The sequence below is a fragment of the Podarcis pityusensis genome (genome assembly GCF_964106645.2).
Source record: "Podarcis pityusensis genome assembly, chromosome: 3".
NCBI classification, from domain to species: Eukaryota; Metazoa; Chordata; class Lepidosauria; order Squamata; family Lacertidae; genus Podarcis; species Podarcis pityusensis.
The window spans coordinates 111,364,808-111,378,361 of NC_138026.1; the positions used below are offsets into that span (position 1 = coordinate 111,364,808).

Sequence of the window (13,554 nt, forward strand, 5' to 3'; positions counted from 1 at the left end):
TGTCCTCTAACCCTGAATGGTTGTGGGTAGGCGTGGCCAAGTGACTGCCAAACACAATAATGCCACATAAATGATGAATGATGATTATAGGTTTGGGAAGTCTGCTCACCTGAGTAAACACGTAGGACGACAGTTCTGCCTTCTGCATCACCGTGGTTCAAACGCTTTAAAGCAGATTGAACGAGCTACCCCAAACAAATAAAGCATGACTAAATTCTACCATGAAGCGTTTAGAATGTCGTTGGCAATTTTATCTGCAATGCCTTTCTTTCAAACCCAGCGAATACATGGCTGGCATCGCAACAAGAGATGTGCCTTTGTTTGGCAAGGAGGCCTCGGATTCCAGAAGTGTATTTGGCAGGAGGCGCTTGGGGAGAGATTTTGGGATTGCCCAGCTGAACGTCACCTCAAGGCTTGAGGTGTCCTTCACGTGGGGCTGCCTTTGTATCTGCTGCAGAACGCAGCAGCCAGACTGCCGTGTTACTCTTTTGCTGAGAGAGCAGCACCGGTTCCAATTTGCTGCCAGATCTCAAGGTTATTGTGCCTCAAACAGCTCGGGACCAAAATACCTAATCCCTTATGCTCCTGAGGTTTTCTGATGGGCTCCTTTGGGTGGTCTTCCCCTGTACCCCTGAGGTTCAGTCGGCCTTCATCAGGCTTTAGCATGGCTGGCCCTGCCTGTGGAACTCCTTGCCAGTGGGAGTCCCCCCCGCTTTTCTTTTAGACACCATTTCAACACCGTACTGCTGTGACAGGTCTTTAGAACGTGAATGTTTTTACGCTGCACATGCTTCCTACGATAGCACAGCTTAGAAGTACTGTATTTTTCTGTGTAAAAGACTAGGTTCTTTCCCCTAAAAAATAATGTCAAAAATTAGGGGGCGTCTTATACTCTGGGCCATCTCCTCCCCCCCCCCCCATTTTCTTAAAACTGAGTCCCCCAAAATAGGGGGTGTCTTATACATGGGGGGGGATCTTATAGATGGAAAAATAACGGTATTTAAATAAACAGATAGCTCTGTGCTCCCCCATCTGTGCCCTTCACACTCTGCTGTTCATTTGGTATAAATGAGTGTGTTCAGGGCCGACCGAAAGAAATTTTCTGACTGAGATATCTCCCCCATTCCATGTATGAAAGCTGCCCTCCGGCAATGGGGCAGAGTCCCCCACCACACCTGAGGGCAGCAGGTTAGCCTACTTGGCTTCAGGGCAGACTCCGTGGCTCTTGCTGCTTTTCGCCCCATAGCATCTGCTGCCTGAGGTGGCTGCCTCATTCTGCCCAATGTCAGGGCCGGCCCCTGAACCCATTGAAATGAATGAGAGTGAACCGCCGAGTTGTGTGTTGTTACCTATGGGTATAGGAAGTTGGCTTTTACTGAGTCGGACCTCTGACTCATCTGGCTCACTATTGTCTGCAATGGCCGGACGGCAGTCCAGCGATATCTGGTTCCTCAGCCTTGCAGGGCTTCAAACATTACGGCCAGCCTTCTGAATTGAGCTGAGAAACTTACTGGAATTGTTTCAATACAATCTCTGCTCCCAATTCCTGCTAGCCTAAGTGTTTGTGTGTGTGTGTGTTTCATTTTTAAAATGCTTTATTGAAATTAGAAAAAAGTAACATATAATAAAATTATCCATAGGAAAAAAAATGTATTAGTGTTTGTTACATTGTATCATGTTCTTCTTAAGATTCCAATGACTTCCAGCCAATTTTTTCCCCTTCCTCCCTCCCCTTTAACCCCTCCCCCCCAAATTGTTATCTCTTCAAATCTTTAACCATGTGCACAGATTATTCCTTCTAATTTGGATGTTTGGGTTGGCTTCCCCCATGCTATCCAATTCCTATAACGTGTCCATTTATTCAAAATCTTTTGAGATTTATTTTCCCATGTATCTTCCGTCATTACCTGTTCAAATATATCAGATTATATATATTCAAAAACATAGTCATTCCATTTTTCCATTGTCCATTTATCCTTTTCTTTCCATCTTGATGCAATAACAAGCATACCAGTTAAGATCATAATTTTATACCAATCTTGCTCTTTTCTTTCTATTTTACTATCCCCCAGTATTCCTGAGATAAGCATTTCTCTATTGACTTCTGTCTTAACCTGAAATACATCAGAAACAACTTTTATGATTTTTGCCAATATTCCTTTACACAAATGCACTGCTAGCCTAAGTCACAGTTTCTGGATGTAAATTTCCAAACGGTCTTCAAGGGCTTGTTGTTGTTGTTGTTTAGTCGTTTAGTCGTGTCCAACTCTTTGTGACCCCATGGACCAGAGCACGCCAGGCACTCCTGTCTTCCACTGCCTCCCCCAGTTTGGTCAACGCATGCTGGTAGCTTCAAGAACACTGTCCAACCATCTCGTCCTCTGTCGTCCCCTTCTCCTTGTGCCCTCAATCTTTCCCAGCATCAGGGTCTTTTCCAGGGAGTCTTCTCTTCTCATGAGGTGGCTAAAGTATTGGAGCCTCAGCTTCAGGATCTGTCCTTCCAGTGAGCACTCAGGGCTGATTTCCTTCAGAAAGGAGAGGTTTGATCTTCTTGCAGTCCGTGGTACTCTCAAGAGTCTCCTCCAGCACCATAATTCAAAAGCATCAATTCTTCGGCAATCTTTATGGTCCAGCTCTCGCTTCTTCAAGGGCAGCCCCATGTAAAGGTGCACTGCACCTATAGGGACACATGTCAAATCTTCACCCAAACTCTCAAGTTACCAGCCCTTTATTCGGACAGCTTATTTGCGTCCTCTGGGGTTTCCGCCTGGTGGAAGTGGCTCTAGAGATAAGTCCAACACACTGTGTTATCAATGCAAAACTCTAGAGAGCTACTTCCCTTTTCCTGCCGCGTGAGCTTTGTACGATGCTTAGATTGTCTCCCTCCCCTCTCTGTGTGTATACAGACCCCAGGAAACAACTGCTATCTGACGTTTGGCTACTCCACCCATATCCTCTGGCTTTAATTAGAAATCTTCAGCGCTGGTCTCCCACCCTACCCTGCAGATACAAAGCTTTTATCCATCTGTGCAACCCCTTTAAGGCTCCCGGAGCCTTAGATGTCATGCCCAGCTAATTAATGATCAATAACAATTGCTTGTCTAATCGTTTATTTACGGAAAGCGTATTTCGGCTGCTCTTCAGACAGGACGGCTCCGGGAGCCGCTTCTGGAAGATCAGTTAAAAACAAGAGAGTTTGAACAAACCCCCTTCAAAATATTTTGGATTAAGAAACAAGGTTTCGTATTAGTCCTTTTCTGGTTCTGTAAGAGCTTTGTAACTCAGTAGATTAAGAGAAGGGCAAGTGTTATTTCCAACGACAATTTTTCTTGCGGGTTCCCCTCCACCCCAGTATCTGTTTTACCTCTGATGATCTCGTCTTTCCTACTCACTTTATTAAACATTATCACAAGGATTTTCCTCCTCTATCTTATTTTCTCTGGTATTCGTAATGTAAATTGACGTGTAAACCAATTTTGAAAGCAATATACCTAATCTTAAGAAAACCGTTCTTTGCCTGCAGGTTTGTAATCTAAAGGACACAGCACAAAAGGAAAGAGGGAGGGGGAAGAAAGAGGAAAAACAAGCAAACGTGCGGAGCAGGTGTCTCCTTGAAAAGTGGGCATTTGGGGTGTGTGGAGTGCAACTCCAGTTTTAATTCATAAAAAAGGGTCTCAGAGGTCTTGAAAACACAGGAAGCTTCCTCACGCAGGGCCAGACCACTGGTCCATCTAGCTCAAAATAATAATAATAATAATAATAATAATAATAATAATAAATTATTTATACCCTGCCCATCTGGCTGAGTTTCCCCAGCCACTCTGGGCGGCTCCCAATCAAGTGTTAAAAACAGTACAGCATTAAATATTAAAAACTTCCCTGAACAGGGCTGCCTTCAGATGTCTTTTGAAGATAGGGTAGCTGCTTATTTCCTTCACATCTGCTGGGAGGGTGTTCCACAGGGTGGGCGCCACTACCGAGAAGGCCCTCTGCCTGGTTCCCTGTAACCTCACTTCTCGCAATGAGGGAACCGCCAGAGGCCCTCGGCACTGGATCTCAGTGTCCGGGCAGAACAATGGGGGTGGAGACGCTCCTTCAGGTATACTGGGCCGAGGCCGTTTAGGGCTTTAAAGGTCAGCACCAACACTTTGAATTGTGCTCGGAAACGTACTGGGAGCCAATGCAGATCTCTCAGGACCGGTGTTATGTGGTCCCAGCAGCCACCCCCAGTCACCAGTCTAGCTGCCGCATTCTGGATTAATTGCAGTTTCCGGGTCGCCTTCAAAGGTAGCCCCACGTAGAGCGCATTGCAGTAGTCCAAGCGGGAGATAACTAGAGCACGCACCACTCCGGCGAGACAGTCCGCCGGCACTGCACTGACTGGCAGTGGTGGTCTAGGTCTTCAGATAGCAGGTTCTCCAAGCTGTATCTGAAGAAGCTGGGGATTGAATCCGAAAGCTCACACACGTGAAGCAGGTGTCATACTGCTGCGCTGCAAATGCTCCTGATAAACACTGGAAACTGCTTTTTCAGGTCAGTCTTGTCTGCCCAGCTAGCCTAGTCACGTCTTCTCAGGCCAGCAGTGGCTCTCCAGGGTCTCAAGTTTCCCATCACCTGACACCTTTTAAAACCAGGGATTCCAAACCCTTTCTGCCTGCAAAGCACATTCAGTGCACTGGAGCTATGGAGCCTTGCAGCCTCGGGCCGTAAAATAGCTTTGTTCATAACCCAACAAAATGAAGGAAAAGACGACTGTCCAGCTGGTTAAAGCATGGATGGTGCTGATAATGCCAAGTTTACAGGTTCAATCCCCGTATGGGACAGCGGTGTATTCCTGCATTGCAGGGGGTTGGACTAGATAATCCTCAGGGTCCCTTCCAACGCTACGATTCTATGATTTTTTAAAAATAATCAATTTTTTATGTATACTTTTCAAGTTTATACATTTCACTAATTTTATACATGTCACCAATTTTACAATCATTTTGACATTTCAAAACTTAACTTCCTTCCCCCTCTTTCTGCGGTTCCTTAAATTTATTTTTCTGCTTATCCAAATTCATTTAATTTGCTCATTTATTCATCTACTTTAAATATATACTCTTATAAAACTGCAGGTTATTACAGCTATCCTGCCAACATTCATATCTGTTTACAGTTTCTCTGTAAATATTCCATTTTCATTATTTTATAAAAAGTTTGTTATCTGGATTTCTTATTCTTCCGGTAAGTTTCGTCATTTGTGCGTATTCCATAGGTTTTTGTAGCCATTCTTCCTTTGCTGGGACTTCTGCTTCTTTGCGATTTGGGGCGAGTAACATTCTAGCCACTGTAGTAACATCCATGATTAACTTTCTGTAAATTTTAGGTAGTTCTGTCCCTATAATTCCCAAAAGAAAAGCTTCTATGCTTCTCTGACTTGCTTTTGTGGAGCTGATCTCTTGCAGCAGTTGGAGGAAATTGGGTTTCCCTGATCTGGCAACCCACTTAGGTTGCATCCTCAACATCTTCCATTTAAAGCACTCTTATGCTACTTCAACAGCCGCAGGGAACCTTGGGAACTGTAGTTTGTTAAGGGAATTGTAGTTCTGTGAGGTCAGCACCCTTAGCTTAATCTGCTGTCCAGGCTAAATCTTGATGTTGTTGTTGTTTAGTCGTTTAGTCGTGTCCGATTCATCATGACCCCATGGACCAGAGCACGCCAGGCACTCCTGTCTTCCACTGCCTCCCCCAGTTTGGTCAGACTCATGTTTGTAGCTTCGAGAACACTGTCCAACCATCTCATCCTCTGTCGTCCCCTTCTCCTTGTGCCTCCATCTTTCCCAACATCAGGGTATTTTCCAGGGAGTCTTCTCTTCTTATGAGGTGGCCAAAGTATTGGAGCCTCAGCTTCAGGATCTGTCCTTCCAGTGAGCATTCAAGGCTGATTTCCTTCAGAATGGATCGGTTTGATCTTCTTGCAGTCCATGGGACTCTCAAGAGTCTCCTCCAGCACCATAATTCAAAAGCATCAAATATTTGGCAATCAGCCTTCTTTATGGTCCAGCTCTCACTTCCATACCTCAAAGCCCCTTTTGCTCTCTTTTTTTAGGGTTCTGCTCTCTTTTTTAGGGTTCTTTATCTTTAAATGGGACTTGGACTGTATAACTTTTTGGATGGTTAGAGAACTGTTCTCTGATAGCCTTTCAGGTAGAAGACCAGCCTCTGTAAAGCAGGTGATGAAGATATGACCTTTGTACCTTTATGGAATTCTCAAGCTGAGATGTCCACCTAGTTATTGGATTGAGGAAGGGAGAAAAATCCCTCCTTAGGTGCACCAGAGCTTTGCAGAGTTGCACCAAAAGTTTTCAGAGCTCTGCGTTTGCTTTTAGAAAGAATGCATTTCAATAAACTGTTCTTTTTGGGGGGTGGTGGAGGAAAGCACAACTTCAGCCCTCCAAGAAGGCATGTGACTGTTTAGTTATCCTTGTTGCATTTTCTCCCCCCCCTTTTTTTCCTTTTTGATAACATTTTATTAATTTTCCAAAAATAACAACAAAAACACCATAAACCAATTTTTAACCATAATTTTTGCTTGACTTCCCTCCACTACCCCTCCTGGTTCCATTGTTTAGAACTTGTTCACTCACGTCCTTAAAACCTTATATTCTTAATAATCCAGTTTTAAACCTCCTTCATCTTATTACAAGTGACATTTAAAGTTATACTAATGTAAAACACTATGCACAAAGCTTAAAAGATATGCATTAAACATTCCTCCCCCCCTTCCCCCCCCCAAAGTCCTCTTTCTTTCTTGGATTTCAAGTTAACTGATTTGTCCAGCATAGTTCAATAATTTATTTTGCCAGAATTCTTTATCTTCTTTTGCGGATGCTTCTTCCTTCCTTCCTTAGGAGCTGACTTGGCCTGGCATCCATTCTTAAGTACAGGAACAAAGTCTTTCGTTCAATAAATCCATCAAGACCTATACAGTGGTACCTTGGGTTAAGAACTTAATTCGTTCTGGAGGTCTGTTCTTAACCTGAGACACCACTTTAGCTAATGGGGCCTCCCGCTGCCGCCAGAGCACGATTTCTCTTCTCATCCTGAAGCAAAGTTCTTAACCTGAGGTACTATTTCTGGGTTAGCAGAGTCTGTAACCTGAAGCGTCTGTAACCTGAGGTACCACTGTACATCATCCTTGTTGCATTTTCAAACTTCAGTGGTTTGGTAGAGAAAATTGTCCGTTCGATTTATCTGCATGAAAATGGCAAGAGACTACGGAGAGATTTTTCGATGGTTGTGAAACTCTCAAACAGAAACGGCCAGCTGCTGTTTCCACTCCACGGCAAACGCACACAACCTTCTTGAAATCCGCTCAGCAAAGGTCAGCCGGCACAATGTTCTCATGGCCCGGCGATGCCCCTGCGATGTGGGTTAGCCTGTGTATTTGGAACATGCTCAGTGTGTACACAGCAGCCGGGGAGATTCTCCGTATTTGCTGGGTGAGCTGGAGAACTTTTCTGTGAACACAGCTGGGACTCCTCTTCCCTGCATTGCATGTTTTACTTCAGGGAAGCCTGCAGACAGTTCTTGAGAAGTCAGTTTTTCACATCTTGCCTAAAAACATGGAAATGTGAAATTAGGGGAAGTAAAATAGCGGGGGAAATGGCTTAGTTAAAAAAACGACCATGCATTTAATATTTTGCAGAGGAAATTGGGAAATAAATGACATTCTTAAGGCACTATTCATTTAGAGCCTCTCCAGATGACCTTTTTTATTGACTATTCATCCAAATTTGCTTTCACAAAGTTTAGCTAGATTATATCTGGTCTTCGCTGAACATTAGTTTTGATTTGTTTGTGCACTCATCCTATGTCTAATTCTTCCAGATAGTCAAACTACAAATAGTCATTTTTAATTTTTTTCTTAAAAAGCGGATTTGTTACGCTAGGGGTGACAGAACACTTAATTCCGCTATAAATGTGAAAACTCGAAATTCTGGTATTGGCTCAACTTCTTCCTGCAAAATACTGTTTGTCTGGACTCCAGGCAACCTTTCCATGGCAATTTATCCATATTTTGGCAGACATAAATAAGAGTTCTCTATCCTGTTATGAGTCTCTATTGCCTTACTTCATTTTCTCATGGATGGTAGAAGACAGCAACCAAATTTGCCAGTGGAGTTCTTTTTAATGCTTGATATTTTACTATGTTTTTATATATGCTGTGAGCTGCCCAGAGTGGCTGGGGAAACCCAGCCAGATGGGTGGGGTATGATGATGATGATGATGATGATGATGATGTTCTAGCCTACATGGGGTTGCCTCTTTGCTGACCCGTTGAACACAGGAAATCTGCATAACTGTGCCCGCTACTCAGGAGATTTTTCGAAATTTCCATTCCATTCCATTTATGAATTATTTCCTGTGAGACACCTCAAAGGCAATTTAACAACATGACCTTCAGCAATAAAACATATTTTAAACTATTGCATATTTTAAAACAATTTCATATCCAGGACAGTTACAGACGGGGGTAAAAAAAAATCAGCTGTTGATTATAGATACATACATACCGTACACACACACACACACACACACACACACACACTGATGATAGCAAACAAAGAGATTATGCCATACTCATACAAGGACAACTCAATGCCACTCGTTCATTGGTAATAATTTTTATTTATACCCTGCCTAAAACCGGGCTCAGAGCGGCAAACATCAAATGTATAACACATTAACATAAAATCAGACAATCAATTAAAATACATCCTCAAATCAGATCAGGATCAGAATAAAATCCAATCAGATGGCAACCCGCAGATTAGGGTTGGGGACCTTAGACTCTCACCAACTGTGCTGAACTTATATGGGTCTGTGAGAAAAATTGGGAGGCCACTTTCATGCAAGTTCTTACGAAAGGGGAGAGGGAGTCAGAGTGAACCCCGACCAAAGGCCTGGCAGAACAGCTCCATCTTGCAGGCCCTGTGGAAAGATGTCAAATCCCACAGGACCCTGGTCTCTTGCAACAGAGCGTTCTACCAGGCCGGGACCTCCAAAATGTTATTATTTGCAAACCATAAGGTCCTCTGTGGGGCACACCAGGAGAAGCGGTCCCATAGGTACGAGGGCCCTAGGCCTTATAGGGCTTTAAATTATTGGTTTTGCAGTATTTGCTTTGCTAAAATGAGGTTTGTGCTTTCTAGCGAAGGGGATTGCCTCCCTGTTCTGTTTGCCCGAATCATTTCGACCTCTCCAGCCTCCACTTGGATGTTTTGCATTCCAGTGTTGCAATGGAAATAAAGTTGGGTGCACTTTGTAGTTATGAGGCAACACTTACAACAGCAACAAGAATGGAGGCTTAATATAAAAAAACACACACACACCACAGAAAGTGATGTCACAGAGCAAAGGTCTGTAGCGTATTGAAGCTGGAGGTTAGCAACAGACAAGAAGCCTAATAACTCTGCCACACCTCAAATGGAAGGTCAGGGCTTCTTTGATCGAATGCTTCCCTTCTTTACATAGAGAGCCTCCCTTCTTGTCAGGAGGTTGAATCCTGACAAGACAGAAGTACTGTTCTTGGGGGACAGGGGACGGGCAGGTGTGGGGGACTCCCTGGTCTTGCATGGGGTAACTGTGTCCCTCAAGGACCAGGTATGCAGCCCAGGAGTCATTTTGGACTCACACCTGTCCATGGAGGTGCAAGTTAATTCTGTGTCCAGGGCAGCTGTTTACCAGCTCCATCTGGTACGCAAGCTGAGACCCTACCTGCCCATGGACTGTCTCGCCAGAGTGGTGCATGCTCTAGTTATCTCCCGCTTGGACTACTGCAATGCGCTCTACGTGGGGCTACCTTTGAAGGTGACTCGGAAACTGCAATTAATCCAGAATGCGGCAGCTAGACTGGTGACTGGGAGCGGCTGCTGAGACCATATAACTCCGGTCCTGAAAGATCTTCATTGGCTCCCAGTATGTTTCCGAGCACGATTCAAAGTGTTGGTGCTGACCTTTAAAGCCCTAAACGGCCTCGATCCTGTATACCTGAAGGAGCGTCTTCACGCCCATTGTTCAGCCCGGACACTGAGGTTCAGCTCTGAGGGCCTTCTGGCGGTTCCCTCGCTGCGAGAAGTGAGGTTACAGGGAGCCAGGCAGAGGGCCTTCTTGGTAGTGGCACCCTCCCTGTGGAACACCCTCCCTTCAAATGTCAAGGAAATAAACAACTATTTTACTTTTAAAAGACAACTGGAGGCGGCCCTGTTTTGGGAAGTTATTAATGTCTGATGCTGTATTGTTTTTAATATTCAGTTGGAAGCCGCCCAGAGTGGCTGGGGAAACCCAGCCAGATAGTTGGGGTATAAATGATGATGATGATGATGATGATGATGATGATTAAAAACTGGAGCTACATTTCACACATTTAAAACCCTGTGATGCCACTTTAAACAATCATGGCTTCCCCCAAAGCATTCTGGGAACTGTAGTTTGTCAAGGGTGCTGGGAGTCGTTCAGAGGCCCCTATTCCTTTCCCAGGGCTACTGTCCTCAGTGTGCTTGAACAACCAGTCCCTCCTCACAGGGAATGCTGGGGAGTAAGTGTCAACACCCTTAACCAAACTACAACTCCCAGAATTCTTTGGGGGAAGCTATGACTGAAAGCTATCGTCGTGCTTTAAATGGATGGTGGAGGTGCAGCCTGGAACATGTGTTCCTGGCTTCCATGTTTACATGTGCAGGAAACCCTTGTTATCATGTGGGGGAACATTCATTCGTGTGTCAACCTTCCCCTCTAGCCTGAAGTGAGTACCCTGTTCACACAGGCATCTCAAGGCTGAAATATTGTTCCTGTAAATGCTTGAAATGATTGGCTGTGAGGATATGTGTTTGGGGTTGGTTTTTTTTCTTAAGATGTTTTCAATTGAAAAAAGTTACTGTTTTGCTGATTGCCACCCAGGGCTCCTTTGGGAAGAAGGGCAAGACAGAAAATTAGCAATTAAATAAATGACATCGGCTGACCACCACAGCCAGACCTCTGCCTCAAGGTTTATTTGCAGTGAAAGCAAAGAATGTGGGCTCCATGGCTAGAATATAGAGGGAATTCACCTCTCCAAGCACAAATCCCTTCAAATCCCTCCCAAAGTCTTGAGTGTCCTGTGCGGACAATATTGCTACCATTATTGTGAGGGGAAATAATCACGAAAGGTCTTTAGAAAACAACAGGCTGAGGTTGTTTTTTGTGGGGGCGGACTGGGAGAGGCAGGGCATTGCAATTTAATTTTGAATGCGTCCAAGATTGTTCTGGGCGTCAGGATCTTGCTTTGCACTGAGCTGAAGCACTGCTGTGCTCTGACAGTGGGTCTCCCAAGATCTCAATCAGGGATCTTCACCAGCTCTGCTACCTGAGAACCTCTAACACAGGCAAAAGCATGAGATCGTCTGTATGCAAAGATGTGCTTTGCCACAGAGCTTTTTTATATATATTTTTGGATTCTCTGTACGTATAAATATTGCCTTATGGGGGTTTTTTTGGGGGGGGAATGATTAACAAAAAATTAAAGGCAGTTGTATCAAATGGGGTTTTGCCTTGCTGTAAAGTCTTTCTACAAATCTGAATACTCTTATCTTCATGATCGCCACCGCTGCAGCCTTCCATGTCATATACAACAACAACAATATTATTATTATTATTATTATTATTATTATTATTATTATTATTAATACCCCGCCCATCTGGCTGAGTTTCCCCAGCCACTCTGGGCGGCTTCCAATCAAGTGTTAAAAACAATACAGCATTAAATATTAAAAACTTCCCTAAACAGGGCTGCCTTCAGATGTCTTTTAAAGAGAAGATAGCTGCTTATTTCCTTCACATCTGAAGGGAGGGCGTTCCACAGGGCGGGCGCCACTACCGAGAAGGCCCTCTGTCTGGTTCCCTGTAACCTCACTTCTCGCAGTGAGGGAACCGCCAGAAGGCCCTCGGTGCTGGATCTCAGTGTCCAGGCTGAACGATGGGGGTGGAGACGCTCCTTCAGGTATACAGGACCGAGGCCGTTTAGGGCTTTAAAGGTCAGCACCAGCTTATTCTGTTCCTTAAAGATCCCACATTCCTCAGGTGCATATTTTGGGAAGTGGGTAAGAGGGAATCACTTGCCCTGCTTTACATGAGCCGATTTTTATTTTTCAAATAAGACAGAACCGCCTTTGAATACAACCCAAGGTCACTGGGCAGTCCGATGGTGACTTGTCTGGAGTGCTGCTCTTGTGCAACGGCAAAACAACTCTGTGTTGCCCAACAACTGGCCATGCAAACAGTTGTGAAAGTGCTCCCAAGAACTCGGCCAAAGCTGGGCCCTGTCTGCCCATGGCTTTTTGTAAAACCAGATTAACTTCAAACCTTGTGGGGCTTTAGAACCATCCATACAAATTTCAGTGTTTCGCAAACTTTGTTTCCCAGGCTGTTGCTGGAGTACAACTCCCATCATCCCTGACAACTGGTCCTCCTAGCTAGGGATGATGGGGTTTGTAGTCCAACAATAGCAGCAGACCCAAGTTTGAGAAACACTGCATTAGGCGATCCTCCCTCCCTTTCATTCTTTTTATTAGAAGAGCTAAATCAACAAAGAATAAGGGGAACAGCTTGGGCTCTGTGGATAGCTGCAGACATTCAGTGTCAGCAGCACTGAGCTAAATAGGGCAATGGTCTGGCATGATAGAAGGCATCTTCCTGTGCCAAGTGAGACTTACTGTATTGTTTGCGCTATAAGATTCACTTTTTCCCTCCTAAAAAGTAAAGGGAAATGTGTGTGCGTCATATGGAGCGAATGCAGGCTGCACAGCTATCCCAGAAGCCAGAACAGCGAGAGGGATCGCTGCGCAGTGCTCCCTCTCGCCGTTCTAGCTTCTGGCTTAGCCACACAAAGCCTCTTCAGGGCAGGGGGAGCCTCTTGCTGTTCTGACTTCTGGGATTCAGAATATTTTTTTCCTTGTTTTCCTCCTCCAAAAACTAGGCACATCTTATGGTCTGGTGCATCTTATAGAGCGGAAAATACGGTAAACTACAGACTCCTGTAACCAGTGCTTGTGGTGATTCTTTGGGTATTACAGGTGAACACGGATGACAATATTGGTAGTTATAATGGTTCTTGGAAACAAGGCGGGTCAGTAGCTCAGCCTGAATATAGACAGTCCCAGGTCCCCTCTGGGATGTGCAGTTTTAAAAATTCCCAGCCAGCTGATCCAGGAAGTACCGCTGCAATTTGGGAGAGACTGCTGGGCTTGATGGACAAGGGGGTGTGATCATGTCATGCACTCTAAGAAGTGTCTTATCAGGATGTGCTTTGATTGCATCCCTGCTTAAACTCTGCCATTCTTTTGTACGTCTTTTCACCAGATGAACGAGAGGCAGTCCAGAAGAAGACTTTCACGAAGTGGGTTAACTCTCACTTGGCTCGTGTGTCCTGTAGAATTACGGACTTGTACGCCGACCTTCGCGATGGACGGATGCTTATCAAACTGCTGGAAGTTCTTTCGGGAGAGAGACTTGTAAGTGCCCATTTCCAATGCA

The 13,554-nt window shown here is 44.7% G+C and overlaps 1 protein-coding gene across 3 annotated transcripts in view; it reads left to right on the top strand.

Annotated features, from left to right (window-relative positions):
- Positions 1-13,554, top strand: part of SPTBN1 (spectrin beta, non-erythrocytic 1) — a 225,325-nt gene that overhangs the window by 118,895 nt on the left and 92,876 nt on the right. For all 3 annotated transcript variants that reach the window (XM_081000778.1, XM_081000776.1, XM_081000777.1), the window contains one exon: positions 13,381-13,532. In XM_081000778.1, the coding sequence (XP_080856904.1) occupies positions 13,381-13,532 (152 nt within the window). The remainder of the gene's footprint in view (positions 1-13,380; positions 13,533-13,554) is intronic.